General features: G+C 42.9%; 1 protein-coding gene across 1 annotated transcript in view; it reads left to right on the top strand.

Annotated features, from left to right (window-relative positions):
- The window catches only part of LOC135543462 (collagen alpha-1(XXVIII) chain-like), a 42,052-nt gene extending 20,222 nt beyond the window's left edge, over nt 1-21,830 (top strand). The window contains exons 12-36 of the mRNA XM_064970745.1: nt 6,847-6,915; nt 7,015-7,083; nt 7,229-7,297; nt 10,159-10,227; nt 10,909-10,977; nt 12,497-12,565; nt 12,680-12,748; nt 12,857-12,928; nt 13,043-13,111; nt 13,245-13,316; nt 13,417-13,485; nt 13,576-13,644; nt 13,776-13,844; nt 13,927-13,995; nt 14,124-14,192; nt 14,905-14,973; nt 15,109-15,177; nt 15,264-15,344; nt 15,476-15,511; nt 15,604-15,640; nt 15,776-16,333; nt 16,834-17,096; nt 17,507-17,735; nt 18,037-18,228; nt 18,329-21,830. Coding sequence (XP_064826817.1) covers nt 6,847-6,915; nt 7,015-7,083; nt 7,229-7,297; nt 10,159-10,227; nt 10,909-10,977; nt 12,497-12,565; nt 12,680-12,748; nt 12,857-12,928; nt 13,043-13,111; nt 13,245-13,316; nt 13,417-13,485; nt 13,576-13,644; nt 13,776-13,844; nt 13,927-13,995; nt 14,124-14,192; nt 14,905-14,973; nt 15,109-15,177; nt 15,264-15,344; nt 15,476-15,511; nt 15,604-15,640; nt 15,776-16,333; nt 16,834-17,096; nt 17,507-17,735; nt 18,037-18,228; nt 18,329-18,333 — 2,580 coding nt within the window. The 3' untranslated portion in view covers nt 18,334-21,830. The remainder of the gene's footprint in view (nt 1-6,846; nt 6,916-7,014; nt 7,084-7,228; nt 7,298-10,158; nt 10,228-10,908; nt 10,978-12,496; nt 12,566-12,679; nt 12,749-12,856; nt 12,929-13,042; nt 13,112-13,244; nt 13,317-13,416; nt 13,486-13,575; nt 13,645-13,775; nt 13,845-13,926; nt 13,996-14,123; nt 14,193-14,904; nt 14,974-15,108; nt 15,178-15,263; nt 15,345-15,475; nt 15,512-15,603; nt 15,641-15,775; nt 16,334-16,833; nt 17,097-17,506; nt 17,736-18,036; nt 18,229-18,328) is intronic.
- The last annotated feature ends 134 nt before the right edge of the window (nt 21,831-21,964 follow it).

Raw genomic sequence — 21,964 nt, 5'->3', positions numbered from 1 at the left:
GCGCATTATTTTCATTTTATTTGCGATTTTCAGAAATCGTTAACGTTGCGTTATGCTAATGAGCCTGAGGCTTTATTCACGATCCCGGATCCGGGATGGGGAGTATCAAGAGGTTTTAACGGAGAAGTGTATCTATAATTCCATGCATAATAGTTGTATCTTTTATCAATGTTTATTGTGAGTATTTCTGTAAATTGATGTGGCTCTCTGCAAAATCACCGGATGTTTTGGAACTACTAAAGATAACGCGCCAATGTAAACTCAGATTTTTGTGTATAAATATGAACTTTATCGAACAAAACATTCATGTATTGTGTAACATGAAGTCCTATGAGTGTCATCTGATGAAGATCATCTAAGGTTAGTGATTAATTTTCTCTCTATTTCTGCTTTTTGTGACTCCTCTCTTTGGCTGGAAAATGGCTGTGTGTGTTTTTGTGACGAGGCTCTGACCTAACATAATCATATGGTGTGCTTACGCTGTAAAGCCTTTTTGAAATCGGACACTGTGGTGGAATTAACAACAATTGTATATTTAAAATGGTGTAAAATACTTCTATGTTTGAGGAATTATAATTGAGATTTCTGTTGTTTTGAATTTGGAGCCCTGCACTTTCACTGGCTGTTCTCATATCGATCCCGTTAGCGTGTGATTTTGAGAGTGAAAAACTGAAAAATCTATCGGAAAAATCATTAAAAACATATAAAAACATAGTATTTTTCACACCGGGTGCCTTTCCTTCATACTGTTTGGGAACTTTTTGGCAAAATTAGAGTATACCCGCTTCTTCAGTCACCACTACACCACTGCATAGGGCCGATGGAAAGACAACAGTCACACACAGCACGATGTTAAAGGATAAGTAGTCCATTCACTCGGACATAATAAGCCAGTAGGTCCCAATCATAAGAATACAAAAACACAACCATTAAGCATTTCCCAATCGAAATGTACATGTGTATTACTTCCCATTTAAAAAATCATTTCAAGTTTATCACACAAAGTAACTGATCACCTAAAGTTTAAATGCAACAAAGAGATGGCTTACAACAGCAAGTGTGCTGCAATAAAAAATAAAAAAATCCACTCACCAGATGAGGATACTTTGAAACTTAACTTATTGTTGAAGTTATTTTTGAAAAGGGGGAAGCTAACAAATTAGCGACAACAACTCCTGCTGCTGCTGCAAACTAGCCTACAACAAAAGCTAACTAGACCATGGAAAATCCTGATTGGATCTTTTTTTCACTTCACTGTTAACCCTTTCCTTTCCAACAAAAACTGGAGAGATTAAATAAGAACATCATTGAAAAGCACAATATAATCATAATTATTATAATAATAATTTTATAAATCCTTAGCACTTCTTTGAAGTCATAGAAGGCCCATTTTCCCCGCTGTTATAAGTTGTAGAGTGGCTCTGAGAGTGGCTCTATTTTCTCTCTGCATGCATTTGTTTTCACTATTCTGTATGTCTAAAGAATCCATATGTTGTTCTGAAATATGAACACAGAAATACTCTTATTATGGTGGTGATATACAAAATTACTATCATGGCCTTCAATGGGACTTGGCATTTTTCTGGTTACGGTCTGGACTTGGTGTCGGACTACCAATTTTCCTCAACCATGAACCCAAGAAACCAAAGACCTGATCCAAACCAGATTCCATACACCCAGACATAATTGATGTAGTCCAGCCAGTATTGTCCCAATACTTTTGCTCCTCTAAAATAGGGGGACTATGTACAAAAAGTGCTGTAATTTCTAAACGGTTAATCCGATATGGGTGAAGATACCCTACATTTAAAGCTGACAGTCTGCACTCTAACCTCCTAGTCATTGTTTGATTTCAAATCCAAACTTTTGGAGTATAGAGCCAAAAGAAGAAAACATGCTTCACTGTTCCAATAATGACGTATGGCATTATAATAGAAGTAAATCAACATGCTGTTCTAACAAGAACAGTGTGAGAAGACGGCTGTCACGTCCTGACCTTAGTTTTTATGTCTCTATTTTAGTTTGGTCAGGGCGTGATTTGGGGTTGGCATTCTATGTTTTGTTCTGTGTGTTAGATTTCTATGTGTATGGCCTGGTATGGTTCCCAATCAGAGGCAGCTGTCAATCGTTGTCTCTGATTGAGAACCATACTGAGGCAGCCTGTTTTCCCACTATGGGTTGTGGGTAGTTGTTTTCTGTTTTGTGTGTCTTCACATCACAGAACTGTTTCGTTTCGTTCACTCTCTCTTTGTTGTTTTTTGGTTATTGCAGTGTTCAGTTTATTTATTAAAATTAACATGGACACTTACCACGCTGCGTTTTGGTCTGATCCTTGACCCTCGATCATTACAACGGCAGAGATATCTCAGTGCGTAGGCTAGTCTACATACTGTTCTCTTTGTCAGACATTAGTTCTACGATAACAAGAACAGTGCGAGGAGACGGCAGAGATATCTCAGTGCGTAGGCTAGTATACATACTGTTCTCTTTGTAAGACATTAGTCTGCCATTCATTTTTTATCTTGGATGACAGTCAAACAAGCAACATAAACATTCTTTCAAAACAATTAAGCCTCTGAATGCTTGACTGGGAATGTGGGCATATGTCAGACTTGGCAGTAGTGTTGCTGAGAGAACAAACTGACAAGACAATAACATGATTAGAATCCCTCAACGGGTCTGTGGCGTTCATGCAATGACTGATGATACTTAGCAAGTAATGTATCCATTCAAAACATTAATGCACACATACTTGGTCAACCATCTGCCGTCTGCTTTTGGGCCCCACTTGAATCTGTCTGTCAGTAGCTCTGGTCCAGGGCCGCACGGAACATCCTGGACCAGATCTAGTCAGTCTACTCAGTGGGACCGATACCAGTGTTGTAAGACCACATATTGAGTATCTCGGTCTTGTCTCGGTGTTGGATATATGTGTACTTGGTCTTGAATTATAGAATTATCAGCTTCCATTCAGTCAGCCATAAAACCACTTCAACGGGCAAAATATATACAGTCCTTTCTTGAAACATTCATATCTTAATAGTCTTTATATCTATTATAGACATTTGTGTGCAGTCGCAAACCTATTGGACCCAGGCCAGTGTGTGACAGGTTGGTGATTCTGAATGTACAGCAACCATAACACCAGAGCACTCATGGAGGAGATGCACTTTTGTAAACCAGGAAGGGCCAGTGGTGTAGTGGAGGGTATATGCAGGTACAGTATAAGCCGTACAAGCCACTTCATTTCTATTTATTTTTTCAGTTTGCATTGTGTAGTAGAGGTATACGCACTTCTTAATCCACACTGATGCATACCAAAGTAGTGTAGTAGAGGTATACGCACTTCTTAATCCACACTGATGCGTACCAAAGTAGTGTAGTAGAGGTATACGCACTTCTTAATCCACACTGATGCGTACCAAAGTAGTGTAGTAGAGGTATACGCACTTCTTAATCCACACTGATGCGTACCAAAGTAGTGTAGTAGAGGTATACGCACTTCTTAATCCACACTGATGCGTACCAAAGTAGTGTAGTAGAGGTATACGCACTTCTTAATCCACACTGATGCGTACCAAAGTAGTGTAGTAGAGGTATACGCACTTCTTAATCCACACTGATGCGTACCAAAGTAGTGTAGTAGAGGTATACGCACTTCTTAATCCACACTGATGCGTACCAAAGTAGTGTAGTAGAAGTATACGACTTTTCAATTATGTTATACAAAAGAGAAATCATACACACAGTAGTCTACACAATCACAAAGCACGTGAAATATATTCACATGCGCGCTGCACACAGCCTAGTTTCAGTGGAATATCATCTGCAGGCAGCAAGAGGCGCTTAACTGGATGTCACATGGAACAGCTCACAGAAGAATGACATCGGTAGGGTAGGAAAGACATTTCAACTCATGATATCTACCAGTAAATGCTAACTAAGGCAACGTTGGGTTTGCAAACCAGGTATTGAAAAGGTTTGGTCCAAAGTGTTGGTTAATAGGCTATTTGTGAGGCGCAATTGTCATCATGTGCTGTTTGCATCAGGGGGTAAGCATGGACGGACACAGTCCCACCCGCTGGGGAGCCAGGACCTGCCAGGCCCAGTGGTGTTTAATCATGTATGCCAAGGGAAGTCAGGCTTCCCCAAATATTTGACCAATAAAAACATTTCAATGATAAAATCATGTATCTTTCGTCTCTCTCTGTGTTGTCATAATTTTAAGTCAATTCACAAGTGGCTGAATCTCACCGGAGAAATCATCCGAGTGAGGGAACCAGCGCCCCTCCATCTCAGTATGTGTAGCCCATGTATATGATTCTGTCAAGACCAAAAGAGTATAACATGTTGCCGCCATACCATTTCATTAATGCCAGCAAGCGTTTGGACTCCCTTGATAAAACAAATACATAAAATAATTAGCCAACAAACTGCGGGTTGTCCCGGTGCAGCAAAATGCACCCATAAAGAGGCCCGTTTGGATTTGGCTTCAGACCAATTAAATCACTTCCTCTGCAATCATCATTTTCAGAAAAACATGTCTGTTTCTGTGTTGTTTGTGTTGATGTCCTGCAGTAGCTAGATTGCTAAATCGGCCCTTTGGCAAACCATGGATGGAGATTGGGATTTGGACTTGTGGTTTTGAATTAGTTGTCTGTACAGGCCAATGATTATGGCGGGGATTCTGATCTAACCATAAATTAATATGTTGTGCCACTGGCCTGAGATGATTACAGTTCAATGTGTAGACTAGTAGTCTCACATTAACTAGCTAGCTCGATAATTTAGCTGGTTTATTGTTGTCCATGCAAGGAGGTCAGGCTAGCAAGCATTTTAGCTAGGTAGCATATGACAACAAAAGCTAAAAGTGCACTGTATGACAGAGAATAGACCATTTTGCCAACATGAAAGAGAGGAGGAAGGCATTGGCTTTCAACTAGTGTGAGTGCAAAAACAAATATTTTTACTTACGCACGCACACACATACACACACACAGAAATCAGAACCAGGGACAGCCACATGATATTTATCAGCATTGATTGGACTAAATTGTTTTTGGAATTTTTACATTTGTTTTCAGTATATTAAACTAAGCATGTTGTTGTTGATTTGATGATGTTTAAATGTTTATGTTGAAATGGTGCTGGTATAGCGGAGGCAGTGCCGCTGTTGTCCTTGTGCTGTCTTGCTCCATGGTTCTAAATCAGTAGCTGTTTAGTAAACTGTCGAAAACATAAACTTGCTTGACCATGCTGCAGGTGATATACAGTTGAAGTCGGAAGTTTACATACACCTTAGCCAAATACATTTAAACTCAGTTTCACAATTCCTGACATTTAATCCTTGTAAAAACTCCCTGTCTTAGATCAGTTAGGATCACCACTTTATTTTAAGAATGTGAAATGTTAGAATAATAGTAGTGAATTATGTATTTCAGCTTGTATTTTTTTCATCACATTCCCAGTGGGTCAGAAGTTACCATAGACTCTATTAGTATTTGGTAGCAATGCCTTTAAATGGTTTAACCTGGGTCAAATGTTCCGGGTAGCCTTCCACAAGCTTCCCATAATAAGTTGGGTGATTTTTGATTTCCCCATGATGTCAAGCAAAGTGGCACTGAGTTTGAAGGCTGGCCTTGAAATATATCCACAGGTACACCTCCAATTGACTCAAAGGATGTCAATTAGCCTATCAGAAGCTTCTAAAGCCATGTACATAGTCCCCCTATTTTAGAGGAGCAAAAGTATTGGGACTTTTTCACTTATGTGTATTTAAGTAGTAAAATGTTAAGTATTTTGTCCCATATTAATAGCATATAATGACTACATCAAGCTGGTAGCTCTACAAATGTGTTGGATGCATTTGCTCTTTGTTTTGCTTGTGTTTCAGATTATTTTGTGCCCAATAGAAATAAATGTGAAATAATGTATTTTGTCATCTTGGAGTCACTTTTATTGTAATTAAGAATAGAATATGTTTCTAAACATCTCTACATTAATGTGGATGCTACCATGATTACGGATAATCCTGAGTGAATCATCAATAATGATGAGTGAGAAAGACGCACAAGTATCATACCCCCAAGACCTCTCACCATAACAATTACAGGGAAGGTTAGCGTTTTTTGGGGGGGTATGATATTTGTGTGTGAGACTATATACAAAAAGTGCTGTAATTTATAAACAGTTCACCCGATATGGATGAAAATACCCTCAAATTAAAGCTGACAGTGCACTTTTACCTCATAGTCATTGTTTGATGTAAAATCCAAACTTTTGGACAATAGCGACATAAGAGGAAAATGTGATTCACTGTCCCAATAATTACGGAGGGCACTGTGTTTGATTAATGGCTTTTAACAATAGTGATTTGAATTCTCGGGGAGTTTCAGAACACCTAGTGCTAGCCTGAACCCCTGGTAGAATTTGATTGATGGAAGATGTGTCAAAGGAAAAATGTTAACATTTGAGGTCAGTGTTTGGTGGTGTGTGTGCGTGTATATTGGTTTATGTGGTGAGGTAATGGCTGGGTTAGTGATGGTGGTGTGAGGTTAAAGCTAAGAGGAATTCAATGGAAATGATGTCACCTCGTTCAAAGAGTTCTGCTCTTGTTGGCCTATAGTGGAGGAGAAGGAGGGAGAGAGACTTGTTGTTGTGCCAAACACATTTAAATATGAATTTCCTGTATACTGAAGTGTGTGTGTGTGTGTGTGTGTGTGTGTGTGTGTGTGTGTGTGTGTGTGTGTGTGTGTGTGTGTGTGTGTGTGTGTGTGTGTGTGTGTGTGTGTGTGTGTGTGTGTGTGTGTGTGTGTGTGTCTGCATGGTTGCATGTGTGTTTTGTAGGGTGAGCGGGGACTTTCTGGGCCACCTGGAATACAAGGAGAAACTGGGATCGGGCTTCCTGGACACAAGGTATCACTCCATCACCCCATTGTTTTGAAAAATGAGAATTACATTTTCCCCCAACCACCTGTTGTATCTCACCTCGCGGGTGTTCAACTCTCTCTGCAGGGTGATGTGGGGTTCCAGGGGCGACTGGGGCCTCCGGGACCACCTGGCTTAGGGGAACCTGGACTACCGGTGAGTTAGCGCTACCACAATGTACCCATGCGTTTATGAATACTCATAAATGACTCAGTGAAATGGGTGTTCATGTAGCTGTATGGAGTCTATGGTTATTCAAGTCTGTTCATCATTGGTTGATTTGTTTGTTTGTGTTTCACAGGGGCCTCAAGGGCCACAGGGCGTCCAAGGAGAGAAGGGTCCTATAGGAGAAGGCTTTGCCGGGCCAAAGGTATGACTGAGCATCTGCAGAGATGTGTCCCGGTCTGGGCTCCAGATCTGTCGCTGTAAAACCAGGAACATCACACGGATGATGGTTATAGGAGAAGACGCAGCGCCATAAAAGTCCATCTGAATTACACCTCTATTTGGTATCACAGTGTCACATGCAATGGATCTATCGATCAGTGATCTATTTTTCTACTACGGAGTAACTTCCAGCATGCAGGTAGGCAAAGTTCATAGTTCAAAAGGACGTCAGGTGAACCCATACAGGCCCTGGGCTGGGAAACCCCCAGAAGCTATCCAGAACCCCTGTAGAACATGAAAGGAGTGAGTCACTCAACCGAGACCAGAAGGAAGGAATGAGTCCATCTGCTTTTCCTTTTCACTGGGTTGCTTAGGCACACATGGGCTCCATCTGCCCAAACCAGACCTCTCTCTTTCTCCCTGCTCTTACATATCCTCTGAACTCAAGTTTTACCAGAAAACGGCTATGCTATTTGCATTGCAGTGCGTGTCTTGCCTTCAAAAAGATATCATGCTCTACTGTAGCCTACACCCTTGTTGTGACTTGTAAGAGAATGGTCGTAAAAGCATCAATGCAAACATGCCATTCCTTTAGAAAGAGATCTATGTTACGGTATTGACAGTATTACATACAGTGGGGAGAACAAGTATTTGATACACTGCCAATTTTGCAGGTTTTCCAACTTACAAAGCATGTAGAGGTCTGTAATTTTTATCATAGGTACACTTCAACTGTGAGAGATGGAATCTAAAACAAAAATCCAGAAAATCACATTGTATGATTTTTAAGTAATTCATTTGCATTTTATTGCATGACATAAGTATTTGATACATCAGAAAAGCAGAACTTAATATTTGGTACAGAACCCTTTGTTTGCAATTACAGAGATCATACGTTTCCTATAGTTCTTGACCAGGTTTGCACACACTGCAGCAGGGATTTTGGCCCACTCCTCCATACAGACCTTCTCCAGATCCTTCAGGTTTCAGGGCTGTCGCTGGGAAATACAGACTTTCAGCTCTCTCCAAAGATTTTCTATTAGGTTCAGGTCTGGAGACTGGCTGGGCCACTCCAGGACCTTGAGATGCTTCTTACGGAGCCCCTCCTTAGTTGCCCTGCCTGTGTGTTTCGGGTCGTTGTCATGCTGGAAGACCCAGCTACGACCCATCTTCAATGCTCTTACTGAGGGAAGGAGGTTGTTGGCCAAAAATCGGCAGTGTATCAAATACTTGTTCTCCGCCCCGGGGTTAATATTGCCTACTTAGCGACGAGGATAATATTACGCTTCCAGTGGCAGGTGAGGGAACACAGATCAACAATTGTTTTGATCATTCCTGAACGGTCTGGGAAAACAACGCTTGATTACGTTTTGGGAACGCACTTAAGTAATATCACGCCAAATGTAATCTCTGTTTGGCAAAGTTGCAACTTCAACTCATAATAGTCCAGTCAACTGACTGAGGAGACACTTCGTTTATTGCATTATTTCATTGAAACTCCTATCATCAGAGATATTTATCTGGCAGTTTACTCTGGAGAGAGTGACGGTGTGAGTTTCCACCAGTCATCTAGAAGCTTCTACTATTAGAGATGGCCTCAAGGCTTTTACTTTCCTGCATTGAGACTGAGCCCAGACACACAGCTCTGGTTATGAGCAGCAGTGCTCTGTTGCTAGTCACAAGTTCTGACAAGTTCCAGATTCACGAGAGCTGAAGAGTTTTCTTTTTTTTACTGCTACCCTTGTCATCAGCACCTGCTGGGGTGAAGAAATTGAAGATTATGGGGGATTAATGTGTACACTTTATCTAAGCTCCGTTGCAGGTATATTCTGTTGCTGGTTTGTCCTCAGGTATTGCTAATGCTAATGATGTAGCTGCAGAGTGTATTCTCCTTAGACCTGAGGTAAACTCTGAGGTAATGGATATGTTTTGCACACATACACAGCTCTCACTCTCTCTCACACACTCTCTCTCTCTCTCTCTCTCTCTCTCTCTCTCTCTCTCTCTCTCTCTCTCTCTCTCTCTCTTGGCTTCAACTTTGATTATTGTGTAATTTACTTCATAGTTTTTTAAATTTTAGTTGGCGCGTGACTCTTGCAGTAATTAAGTACAAAGAACCTTCAACGACATTCAGCTGGTCGCTGTGGTTTCCATCTCCACCAGTGCTGATCGACTCTCGCTCGGTGCCAAACCCCTTTGTTGAAAAAATGAGAGTAACACTAAACATCTCCTCCGGCATCTCAACAACCCGCCTCGACCATGTGATCTCCCTGGAACGTTCCCTGGAGGTCCAGAGTGGATGCATGCGAGGCTGGGAAGATATCTGAAGAAGTTTCCAGAACCCCTTTCACGTTCCTGTTTAGACTTCCTGTCTCTCACGCAGGAACAGACACAGCAAACGGACGTCCGTTGTCACCTTGCGAACCAGCCTCGGCGTGGCACATAGATAGACGTTAACACAAATTACAACAGAATGCTTGAACCTTTTGCCAAGGCGGAAGGAAAAACTCAGTTTAACGTTTTCAGAATGTTCCATTGTTCCTATCAGCTTTGTGGTTTTTCGTTCGCGGTATCACGATTGTTTTCCCGTCAATTAATAACTATCTGTGTTGCTGTTAGCTGTCTTAGGGCAGAATCCTAATTTGAAATCTAAATTTGAAATCTAAATCTCTCATTGACATTAGTAGATGAAATTCTGAGTTATGGGCACAGATCTCAAATTGGGATTCTGCCTTCACTGTATGGCTGGTGTGAGTTTCTCTCTCAAAAGCCACACCAGCCAGAGAGAGAGAGAGACTGAAGAGTTGAAGAGAATTATAAAGAGCTGTGTTTGTCTCTCTGCAGGGGGACCGGGGCCTGGAGGGGCCGAGGGGACCCAGAGGACAGCCCGGCGCTGGACAGAAAGGGGACAAGGTACAGTATAGACTGTATATAAACTAAATCTGGGTGAATGGCCTTCACACAAACACGCAGTGTTCCCCAGGAACACATTAAGAGCCTTAGGGAGTGGCCAGAAGCACTGGCATCTAGGTCTCATTCAGACTGAGGTTATATATGACACACATACACAGCTCTCACTCTCTTGGCAAGGTCTTGGCAAGGTTAGCCTTGTGGTGAAATTCATTCTTGGGAAATTGGCAGTGCTTTCATTATATGAGGCCAATCCTTCAGCAAGAATGCTGCTAACGGTTTGGATGAATGTTGCAGTTGGCTAACATTCTGTGTAACCGCTCTGTTGACACTATAAAGTGAATCATGCTGGCATTTTATAGCTGAGGCATGCATGTATTACTGGGTCGTTGGATCTGGAGTTTGTTTACTTTATTGAAAATAGTCAATTGTGTGAACATTCTCAATATTTAATAGCAAGGGGACTAGCAGGAGGATTTTTAACACAGTAATTGTGTTATGTTGACAACTTTCCCTTCATTTTATAACAGATAATGAAAGGGTGATTATCCAGACCAATGTATATAAATGTACATGTACTTTTTGTATATTTATTTCATTAACTTTTCCTGTAAAACATCCGCGAGCTGGTGTTGGTGTAATATTAGCTATGTTGCCAACAACGACTCTCTTTGTGACCCTCAGGGTGGCTTTGGCCCTCCAGGTTTTCCAGGGCCTGTCGGCCTGCCAGGCCTGGGCATTCAGGGGGAGAAGGTACGTAGGCCCACCTATTCATTATTACAGGTTTCACCAAGTATCACCCATACATCAATCACCGTATTCTTATCGGCAGACTCAACAGCCTTGGTTTCTCAAATGACTACCTCGCCTGGTTCATCAACTACTTCTCAGATAGAGTTCAGTGTGTCAAATCGGAGGACCTGTTGTCCGGACCTCTGGCAGTCTCTATAGGCTACCACAGGGTTCAATTCTCGGGCCGACTCTTTTCTCTGTATATATCAACAATGTTGCTCTTGCTGCGGGTGATTCCCTGACCCACCTCTACGCAGACGACACCATTCTGTATACACCTGGCCCTTCTTTGGACACTGTGTTAACAAACCTTCAAGCGAGCATCAATGCCATACAACACTTCTTCCGTGGCCTCCAACTGCTCTTAAACGCTAGTAAAACAAAATGCATGCTTTTCAACCGATCACTGCCCGCACCCGCCCGCCCGACTAGCATCACTTCTCTGGACGGTTCTGACATAGAATATGTGGACATGTACAAATACCTAGGTGTCTGGCTAGACAGTAAACTCTCCTTCCAGACTCATATTAAACATCTGCAATCCAAAATTAAATCTAGAATCAGCTTCCTATTTCACGGCAAAGCCTCTTTCAGTCACTCCGCCCTCGTAAAACCCACTATCCTACCGATCCTCGACTTCAGCGATGTCATTTACAAAATTGCCTCCAACACTCTACTCAGCAAACTGGATGCAGTATATCACAGTGCCGCCCGTTTTGTCACCAAAGCCCCATATACCGCCCACCACTGCGACCTGCATGCGCTCGTCAGCTGGCCATTGCTACATATTCGTCACCAGACCTACTGGCTCCAAGTCATCTATAAATCTTTGCTAGTTAAAGCTCCGCCTTATCTCAGCTCACTGGTGACAATAACAACACCCACCCGTAGCATGCGCTCAAGCAGGTATATCTCACTGGTCATCCCCAAAGCCAACGCCTCCTTTGGCCGCCTTTCCTTCCAGTTCTCTGCTGCCAATGACTGGAACGAATTGCAAAAATCGCTGAAGTTGGAGGCTTATATCTCCCTCACTAACTTTAAACATCAGCTATCTGAGCAGCTAACGGATCGCTTCATCGAAAATAGCCCATCCAATCTACCTACCTCATCCCCATAATGTTTTTATATACTTTTTTACTCTTTTGTTCACCAGTATTTCTACTTGCGCATCATCATCTGCACATCTATCACTCCAATGTTAATTTGCTGAATTGAAATTACTTCGCTACTATGGCCTATTTATTGCCTTACCACCTCACGCCATTTGCACACACTGTATATAGACTTTTTTCTATTGTGTTATTGACTATACGTTTGTTTATTCCATGTGTAACTCTATGTTGTTGTTTGTGTCACACTGCGAACTTGTTCTCAACTGGCCTGCCTGGTTAAATAAAGGTGAAATTTAAAAAAAAAGAATAAAATATAGTTTATGGATTACTGTCCTAATGTGACTGCCCTGTGCTTCCTGTCCTACCAGGGTATAGAGGGGCCACGGGGGCCACCAGGGGGCAGGGGCCCACAAGGAGATGGATATCCAGGGCCCAAGGTCTGTGTTTGAATGCTTCTTCCTTGACTTTACATTTGTATCAATTGTGGTTATGGCATGTTTAGGCTATCGCTAATACTAGTGGCTGTGTATGGGTGCTCCTCTCATCCACAGGGTGACCAGGGCTTACCAGGGGAGCTTGGTTCAACAGGAGAGAGAGGGGCTGGCGAACCTGGGGCTAAGGTGAGTCCTCCAATGGAAATGCAATGTGTTGTTTGTCCTCGGTGTGGTGTCACATTTGGATATGTAGTCGATGCTATGTGAGACAGACGACCAACGATCTCTCTTCAGGGTGAGCCAGGAGCGTCAGGATTGGCTGGTTTTCCTGGCCTCCCAGGAGAGGATGGGGCCCCGGGACAGAAGGTATTTCACCTTCTGCCATCTCTCCGGCACCATAGGTTGATACTGTACCTCTTTGAATGTGACCATTGGATTCATATTCTTTGCTTGTGTGTCTGTTTGTGTTTGTCTATATAGGGTGAACCAGGTGTTGGTGGTCTGAGAGGGCCAGAGGGAGCTGCGGGAATTGGCACCCAGGGTGAGAAGGTAAGAAAATTCCCAGGTTTTTCTCCTCACATCGCTGCTTCAAGATTTTCATCTTCATTAATCTGGACAGCTGTGGTATTCCGAGGTTGCTTTTCTGTGCTGTTTTTTTGACGAATGATGTCTCTCAACATAGGGGGACCAGGGCCAGAGGGGCATTCGGGGCTTGGGTGGGCCTCCTGGAATCGCCGGTCCCTCTGGAGCAAAGGTGAGGACATAATCCTCAATTATCATCAGTCTACACTCTGTACTGTAGTGTAATGTGGTCACACTGCGAGCTTTGACTTCTAACCTCTGACCTCTTCTAGGGCGAGCCTGGGACGCCAGGTCGACTGGGTATGCCAGGACTTCCAGGGCGGGGCATCATAGGACCTAAGGTAACAGCCCTCTGTCCCAAAATGCCTGCAATTCACCGTGTAGATGAGGTTTATGCCATATCATAACCATATTGTCACTGTCTGTCTCAGGGCAATCTTGGCCCACCTGGTCCATCTGGACCAATAGGAGAGACGGGCTACGGGCTGCCTGGTCCTAAGGTCACACTCTGCCACACTATTAGAATAATAGGGATACTTTTTTATCGGAATAATCAGCGTAATTCATTGATTTACTGATATTTCTTTACTTGAATCTTGCTGTACTTGTATTTAATCACATAAACCTTTAGGGTGATCGTGGAGGTCCTGGTCCGTCTGGTCCATTTGGGCCCAAAGGCGACGGTTATCCTGGCACTACGGTGAGCAACACTGCTGCTTATTAACGTGTTGCTATTGCATGAGTTGTACCAGTGTTGACTAGTGTTTACCTGGGGTTTGTAGGGAACTCCTGGTCTCCCGGGGCTTCCTGGTGAACCAGGCCTGGAGGGGCTGGGCATCCCTGGACCGAAGGTAAAGATATGGTTCTGTGTGAGGGTTTCGGATCTGGGTTATTTTGGATAGTGACAACAGCCCTGGGTGAACAGAAGACCTCAATTAGCAGAGGACATCATGATAGCTGTGTGCTTTCTCCCATTTAGGGCGATATTGGCTTCAGGGGCTTTCCAGGTTTAGCAGGCCCCCCAGGCGAGGGGCTACAAGGTCTACCGGTATGTATTGTAGTCTGACATGAAGAAGCTAACCTGCTAAACAGTTGGCAAAGAATCAATCCCAGTTCTGATGCGAAACCCATTTAGCCTTGTTCAGCGCCATCATAAAACCACTGAGTCATGGTGATTGATACTAGTATTACCTCATGCTGGCAGACTCCACATTTCAGAGCCACCTTGTACGTGTGAACACATGTCCCCAGGGACCTTGTATTCAAAGGCTGCGATAATCAGCGTTTCATTCTCACGAAACATATATAATTTTCACACACTTCCAAGAACGTGTGAATATATCCCAACATAAGGGTATAATGAGAACCATTGGGACCAGGGTGCCTATAACCAACACAATACCCAGAGCCGGCAGTCTAGCTTATAATATTACGTCCAGGTTTCTCTTCAGGCTTTTCATCTTCTGTAGCCCCTGAAGCCCTAGGGAGCGGGCAGACCTGGGGGTTGAGGTACCCCTGTCCGTCACATCAGTAGGTCTGGTCTCATACAGTAAGCGTGCTTATATGTGTCAGACTATGAACAGTAAAGCCAGAGACACTCGAGTTGTGAAGTTACCTGCTCGTGACACGGATGCCCTGTGAAATTAACTTATTTTGCATGGCTAGCTAGGTCTGACACAGGTAGTGCAGTGTGGTTGGGTTGTGTTGTGCTGACACTTTTTGATTGATGTTGTACACATATAACTTCTGCTCATTTCTAGGGTGGCATTGGACGACTGGGCCCCCCAGGGCCAACGGGGCCCCCTGGGCAGGGTATTCAGGGGCCAAAGGTAGGCCTCGCTCTTGTTTTCAAGTGGTACTTCTATAGTAATTCGAACTAAGCAAGCAAACAAAAATGTTCTTGTATCTTTAAAATGTTGAGTTGAGCACGGCAAATCTTCTCTCTATTTTGTGGACCCTTTCAGGGCGAGGCAGGGTCTCAGGGCATGACGGGCCCTCGGGGGTCACCAGGGGAAGGATTCACAGGGGCCAAGGTGACGACAGACAGTGATTTGAAGCATACGGCAGTGAATTTGAACTTTCGTGACCTCTGACCTTGTGTTATCTGGCTCTATGACAGGGTGACCGCGGCTCCGGAGGGGAGAGGGGCCTGAAGGGGGTCAAAGGTGATTTGGGTGACCCTGGAGTTCCTGGCCAATCAGTGAGTCATGTCATGGGTCGCTTTTATAATCATGGCTATTCATTTGATAACATGGATACATGCTTTCATAAACAATTAACTGCAATCAGAGGAGAAACTGATCAGACCAATGTTTTACTGTTTCCTTTTAGGGCAGACCAGGGTTCAAAGGCGACATGGGCCTCACAGTAAGTTCTCAGTCTTTAGCTGTCTTTTGATTTCACATAGTCTTTTTTTCATTCCATTTAGTCACCATGTCAATCTGGATTTTGACCCACAGAGAGAAGACATCATTAAAATGATCAAGGAGATTTGTGGTGAATAAAACATTATTTGTTGTGCTTTGTGTAGTATCATTTAACATCGATTGCAACATACGGCAGGCCTTGTCGAGAGTGCACAGGAAAACATCCTTTCTCCGTCCGAATCGTATACCTCTGCGTTGTTTCCAGGTTGCGGAATCAAATGCAAGGAGCGGCCCATGGAGCTGGTGTTCGTCATTGACAGCTCGGAGAGCGTGGGGCCGGAGAACTTTGAGATCATCAAGGACTTTGTGGCGGCCCTGGTGGACCGCGTGACGGTGGGCCGCAACGCCACCCGCATCGGCCTGGTCCTCTACAGCCTGGAGGTCAAGCTAGAGTTCAACCTGGCGCGCCACATGACCAAGCAGGACGTCAAACAGGCCATACGAAAAATCCCTTATATAGGTGAGGGCACCCACACGGGCACCGCCATCCGCAAGGCCACCCAGGGTGCCTTCTACAGCTCGCGCAAGGGGGTCAGTAAAGTGGCTATAGTTATTACGGACGGACAGACGGATAAGCGGGAGCCGGTGAAGCTGGATATTGCGGTTCGGGAGGCACATGCAGCCAACATCGAGATGTACGCATTGGGGATCGTGAACACGTCAGACCCCACGCAGCCCGAGTTCCTGAGGGAGCTCAACCTGATCGCGTCGGACCCTGATAGTGAACACATGTACCTCATTGATGACTTCAACACGCTGCCAGGTAAGGCTGGTTTATCGTGTTGGTGTAGTCATATCAGAGTGTTTCCTCACAAAACCCAAACAAAAAAGACCATGATTTTTGGGATTATCACTCAATGTAATCCATAGAATAGTCCTTTTCAGGATTGTTGACAAATAATTAACATTTCTATCTAATAACATAAATACATAAACATTTATGACATTTTGATCCTACCCAGGCCTCCTTTTAAGACACCATAGTGTTTCATCTGTAGATGGCGTCATGTGAAGCTTTAGGTCGTTACAATGTTAGCTGATTGTTGAATGGCCCTGGTCAGCTGACATAGTGAAGAAAAACTTCTGCCCCTATGTTAGCAGTAGGTCTACTGTTATTATACGGTGTGGTCTGTAAATTTACCTAATGTACCAAGTTAACTGCATCAAGTTGCCGCGAAGTCTCCAAGGCTAATACCAGTACAATGTGATTCATCACCTGTTCCAAGTCATCACAACTTCTGTTGCTCTGTGGCTCTCTCTCAGCTCTGGAGTCCAAGCTCGTCAGCAAGTTCTGTGAAGACGAGAACGGTGGTCTGATATACAACCGTGTCACCAACGGCTACGGCAACAATGGATACAGGAACGGGAACAATGGGAACTATGGCAACGGGGGCAATGGCTATGGAACCACCAACCAGGAGGACTTCAACAACAGGAGGCGAACAGTCACCACTACCGGCACTCAAAGTCAGGGTGGCAGGGTAGACCTGACCCAGCCTATCAACCCTGGCACTGCCACAGTACAGGTCTTTACAGCACATTAACAGACATTTAGCAGAGGCACTGGCCAGAAAACAACCTACTCTCAATGTATAGTTGACATGACTTGCATGCTCCATTGAACTAATGACAACACTGTCTCCTCTTAGTCTACTGTACATTATCTCACTATAGTAACACTGTCTCCTCTTAGTCTACTGTACATTATCTCACTATAGTAACACTGTCTCTTCTTAGTCTACTGTACATTATCTCACTATAGTAACACTGTCTCTTCTTAGTCTACTGTACATTATCTCACTATAGTAACACTGGGCTTGTTACTCTGTGTCAGGCTTTAAAACTGTGTATTTGTGTTTTGCTACTAATTGACAATAGGGTAAGGACTTTGTTTGTCCTCATTTTTCCTTGTGTGTTTGAATTCCTCTGGGTCCAGAAAGGGCAGCGTGAGGGAGGCCAGGTTGGAGGTGTTTACACCCCAGATTGGGGGACTGGTCGCGGGGACGTTCCCACGTTGAACCGCAACACATCCTCCTCCAGGGATTCCTCATCTTCCAATACAGGAGGGTCCTCTTCCTCATCATCATCAGGAACGTCATCTTCATCCTCAGGGTCCTCAGGCTCTGTCCAGTTAATGCCTGCATCACGACCCGCACTTCCCAAAGGTATGTTGCAACAGCTGGGAGAAGTGCCATGTCTATGTAGTCATAGAAGTCTACCCTGTGTCTGTTCATTAAGCTAACGGATTGAATCATATGAGCTGTTCAGATTACTACAAAGCCTGTCAAAATCAGTTACTGAATGATTCCAACTGAAATTGACCCACATTTTGTTGATGCTTTAGCTTTATCTGCCAATGAACAGAATCAGTATACTAGTGTGCCATGGCCCCTACATCCTGATATAACATCTATTTATTTAGTGGGCCTTCACTAACGGTCTTCTCTCTGTGTTCTGCCCGGTCAGAGTTTGTTCCTCTGGACCCTCGCTGTGCACTGGTCCTGGACCAGGGCCCCTGTCGGGACTACAAAATGCGCTGGTACTACGACAAGCAGGCCAACGCATGCGCCCAGTTCTGGTACGGTGCCTGTGAGGGGAACCAGAACCGCTTCGACACAGAGGAGGAGTGTAAGAGGACATGCGTGCAAGGCAGAGCAGGTACTGTATAGCTCATCTTTCAATGATCTTTGGTTTCCGTTGAATATTCATCAAGTATGGGATTTTGTATGAATGTTTTTGTGTGTTTTCTTCAAAACAGGCTGAGCGACATCTCACTCAATTCAGTCTTTAAACGGATGTTCCATGGCACCATGTACTTCACGATGGAAGGAGGTCAAGTCATGACAGTATGTTGTACTATTGGATAAATGCTTGTTTGACACTCCCTAGTCCCCCCCCCCCTACCCTTAAACTAAAACTCTACGCACTTATTATAAATATTCATATACTAATTCCAGTGTCTGATTTTAACTTTAATTTTACCGCCAATCTCTGGAAAATGTTTCATTAAAGGTCCAATGCAGCTGTTTTTATCTCAATATCAAATCATTTCTGGATGACAATTAAGTAGCTTACTGTGGTTTGGAACTCTTTCTTATTGGTCTATTAACTAATTTACCACCTGGTGATTTCACCATGGAAGGCCAAAACTCCATCCCACCAAAACAGGCTGAAATTTCAGGGACTCTTTCAAACAACTCTTACCCTAAAGGGGCATTATCAATATTTTCACAATTTCACAGTAATCTTTCAGCCTCATAATGTGGAAACATATAAAACACAGGCAAATCTAGTTTTTGACTGCACTGGGCCTTTAATTTAATATCACCATTTTCATTCCAAATGAATGGATAGCTCATCATATAACATCATTTTATTGCACAATTCAGTCAATCTCACTCAGGTATGTAGTCAAGAAATAGTAGAAAATACCACTTAGTATTAGACACTGATTAATTAATACATACAGTTGAAATTGGAAGTTAATATGCACCTTACCAAATACATTTAACCAAATTCAAATACTTTTTTCACAATTCCAGTTTTTCACATTTACTCCTAGAAGGTCTTAGGTCAGTTAGGATCACCACTTTTTATTTTAAGAATGTGAAATGTCAGAATAATAGTAGAGAGAATTATTTCTTTCAGCTTTTATTTCTTTCATCACATTCCCAGTGGATCAGAAATGTACATACACTCAATTCGTATTTGGTAGAATTGCCTTTAAATTGTTTAACTTGGGTCAAACTCTTCGGGTAGCCTTCCACAAGCTTCCCACAATAAGTTGGGTGAATTTTGGCCCATTCCTCCTGACAGAGCTGGTATAACTGAGTCAGGTTTGTAGGCCTGCTTGCTCGCACATGCTTTTTCAGTTCTGCCCACAAATTTTCTATGGGATTGAGGTCAGGGCTTTGTGATGGCCTCTCCAATACCTTGACGTTGTTGTCCTTAAACCATTTTGCCACAACTTTGGATGTATGCTTTGGGTCATTGTCCATTTGGAAGACCCATTTGCGACCAAGCTTTAACTTCCTGGCTGGTGTCGTGAGATGTTGCTTCAATATATCCACACCATTTTCCTACCTCATGATGCTATATATTTAGTGAAGTGCACCAGTCCCTCCGGCAGCAAAGCACCCCCACAACATGATGCTGCCACCCCGTGCTTCACTGTTGGGATGGTGTTCTTCGGCTTACAAGCCTCCCCCTTTTTCCTCCAAACATAACGATGGTCATTATGGCCAAACAGTTCTGTTTTGGTTTCATCAGCCCAGAGGGCATTTCTCCAAAAAGTACGATCTTTGTCCCCATGTGCAGTTGCAAACCGTAGTCTGGCTTTTTTATGGCGGTTTTGGAGCAGTGGCTTCTTTCTTGCTGAGCGGCCTTTCTAGTTATGTCAATATAGGACTCGTTTTACTGTGGATATCGATACCTGTTTCCTCCAGCATCTTCACAAGGTCCTTTGCTGTTGTTCTGGAATTGATTTGCACCTTTTGCATCAAAGTACGTTCATCTCTAGGAGATGAGTGTGTTGACGGCTGTGTGGTCCCATGGTGTTTATACTTACGTACCATTGTTTGTACAGATGAACGTACCTTCAGGCATTTGGAAATTGCTCCCAAGGATGATCCAGACTTGTGGAGGTCTACAATTGTTTTTCTGAGGTCTTGGCTGATTTCTTTTGATTTTCCCATGATGTCAAGCAAAGAGGCACTTAGTTTGAAGGTAGGCCTTGAAATACATCCACAGGTACACCTCAAATTGACTCAACTTATGTCAATTAGCCTATTGGAAGCTTCTAAAGCCATGACACAATTCTGTTTAAAGGCACAGTCAACTTAGTGTATGTAAACCTCTGACCCACTGGAATTGTGATGCAGCGAATTATAAGTGAAATAATCTGTCTGTAAACAATTGTTGGAAAAATGACTTTTGTTATGCACAAAGTAGATGTCCTAACCAACTTGCCAAAACTATAGTTTGTGAACAAGAAATGTGTGGAGTGGTTGAAAAACAAGTTTTAATGACTCCAACCTAAACTTCCGACTTTAACTGTACGTGCTTCAAGTGGCAAATCAGTATGGTCTATAGATTTTTTGACAGCATTTTTTGACAGCATCAGTATGTAATGTACATATCCCGCATCATATCATAACTCTTTTATGCTGATCACTGATTTTATATTGCTAACGGAATTGTAATATCTGCATTGTTCAAACTGTGAAATAACAACATTGGTGTCATAACGTGTTCCTGCAATAATGCTATTCATCTAGCTTGTGACCCAGTATTAACACGTTTACAGAAACTATGAGCAACTCATTTTATTTCCAAGAAGAACCAACCCTGTATCAACTCACTGTGCTGTCACCAAACCATGCTAGGAAATGACAACGGTGCCCTACCGTTCATGTCTAGGGATAGTTTTGTGCATTTGAATGTGGTTTTTTTACAAAGATTTTTATGAATAAAAATGTGATTTTGTTTTATGTTTGTCTGAATTTGCTATGTTTATCATACAAGTACATTACCGTACAGTTTTCTACATGACAATTGTTGCCTTTTATTTGGTTCATGTGGATTATACTGTAGATGTATGGTGTCCTCTACTGGTGAAAAGTTGCCTTGCCTGATGCACACTAGAAGCTAGGGTTCGTCAAGGGTTCTTTGGGAAAGGTGATGGTTCTCTGTGGAACCATGATGACTCAAAGAACCCTTTGAGTTCTTCAATTTTTCTCTACAGTTCACAAAAAGCGGTAATTGCTCTTTTAGTGATAATTAAAATGTAGGTTTGCCGGCTCATTAGAGTATTTTTTGGCGTGTTTTGCTCTTAGCTCTTTTTGTGCAGCCGTGAGTGAGTGTCATCATTCCAGTTTATGTAATCTGTTGTGTTATGCTGTTAAGTCATTTATATGTCTATGGCCAGTGTAGTGTCTTGTGAAAGACTCACATATGGCCTTGTGTCCATTAAGAACGGTTGACTAAATCAGTCAGTGGTTCTCAATTCTCTCATCAGGAACCCCCAGCTGTTCCATTGGTAGCTCACTTGATTCAGATTGTAACTTAACACAAATATAATGCCTATATAACTTTAATAATATAATATGTGCACATGTTGCTACTACAGTTGCTACTACTACATGTTGCTACTTATTTTGTTTTCACTATGACCATTTGTTCTGACAATCTATTTGATAGATAGAGGATCGTTTTGAGATGTATCATGCTCTGAGAAAATGACTTTGCTTAGAGAGTAAATAAACGTCTGTGAATTTAACTCAACTAAATTGAACTTAATATTTTCATCAGTACAAACGAGATTAATGTACTTTGAAAGTCTTCTCTAAATCTCACTTTCTATGAATTTAGGAACCTCTTCCTGTAGCCACCGCAA

The sequence above is a fragment of the Oncorhynchus masou genome, chromosome 7, assembly GCF_036934945.1.
Source record: "Oncorhynchus masou masou isolate Uvic2021 chromosome 7, UVic_Omas_1.1, whole genome shotgun sequence".
Classification (NCBI taxonomy): Eukaryota; Metazoa; Chordata; class Actinopteri; order Salmoniformes; family Salmonidae; genus Oncorhynchus; species Oncorhynchus masou.
Note: the sequence above shows the minus strand (reverse complement) of the source record. Positions and strands in the feature narration are given on the sequence as shown.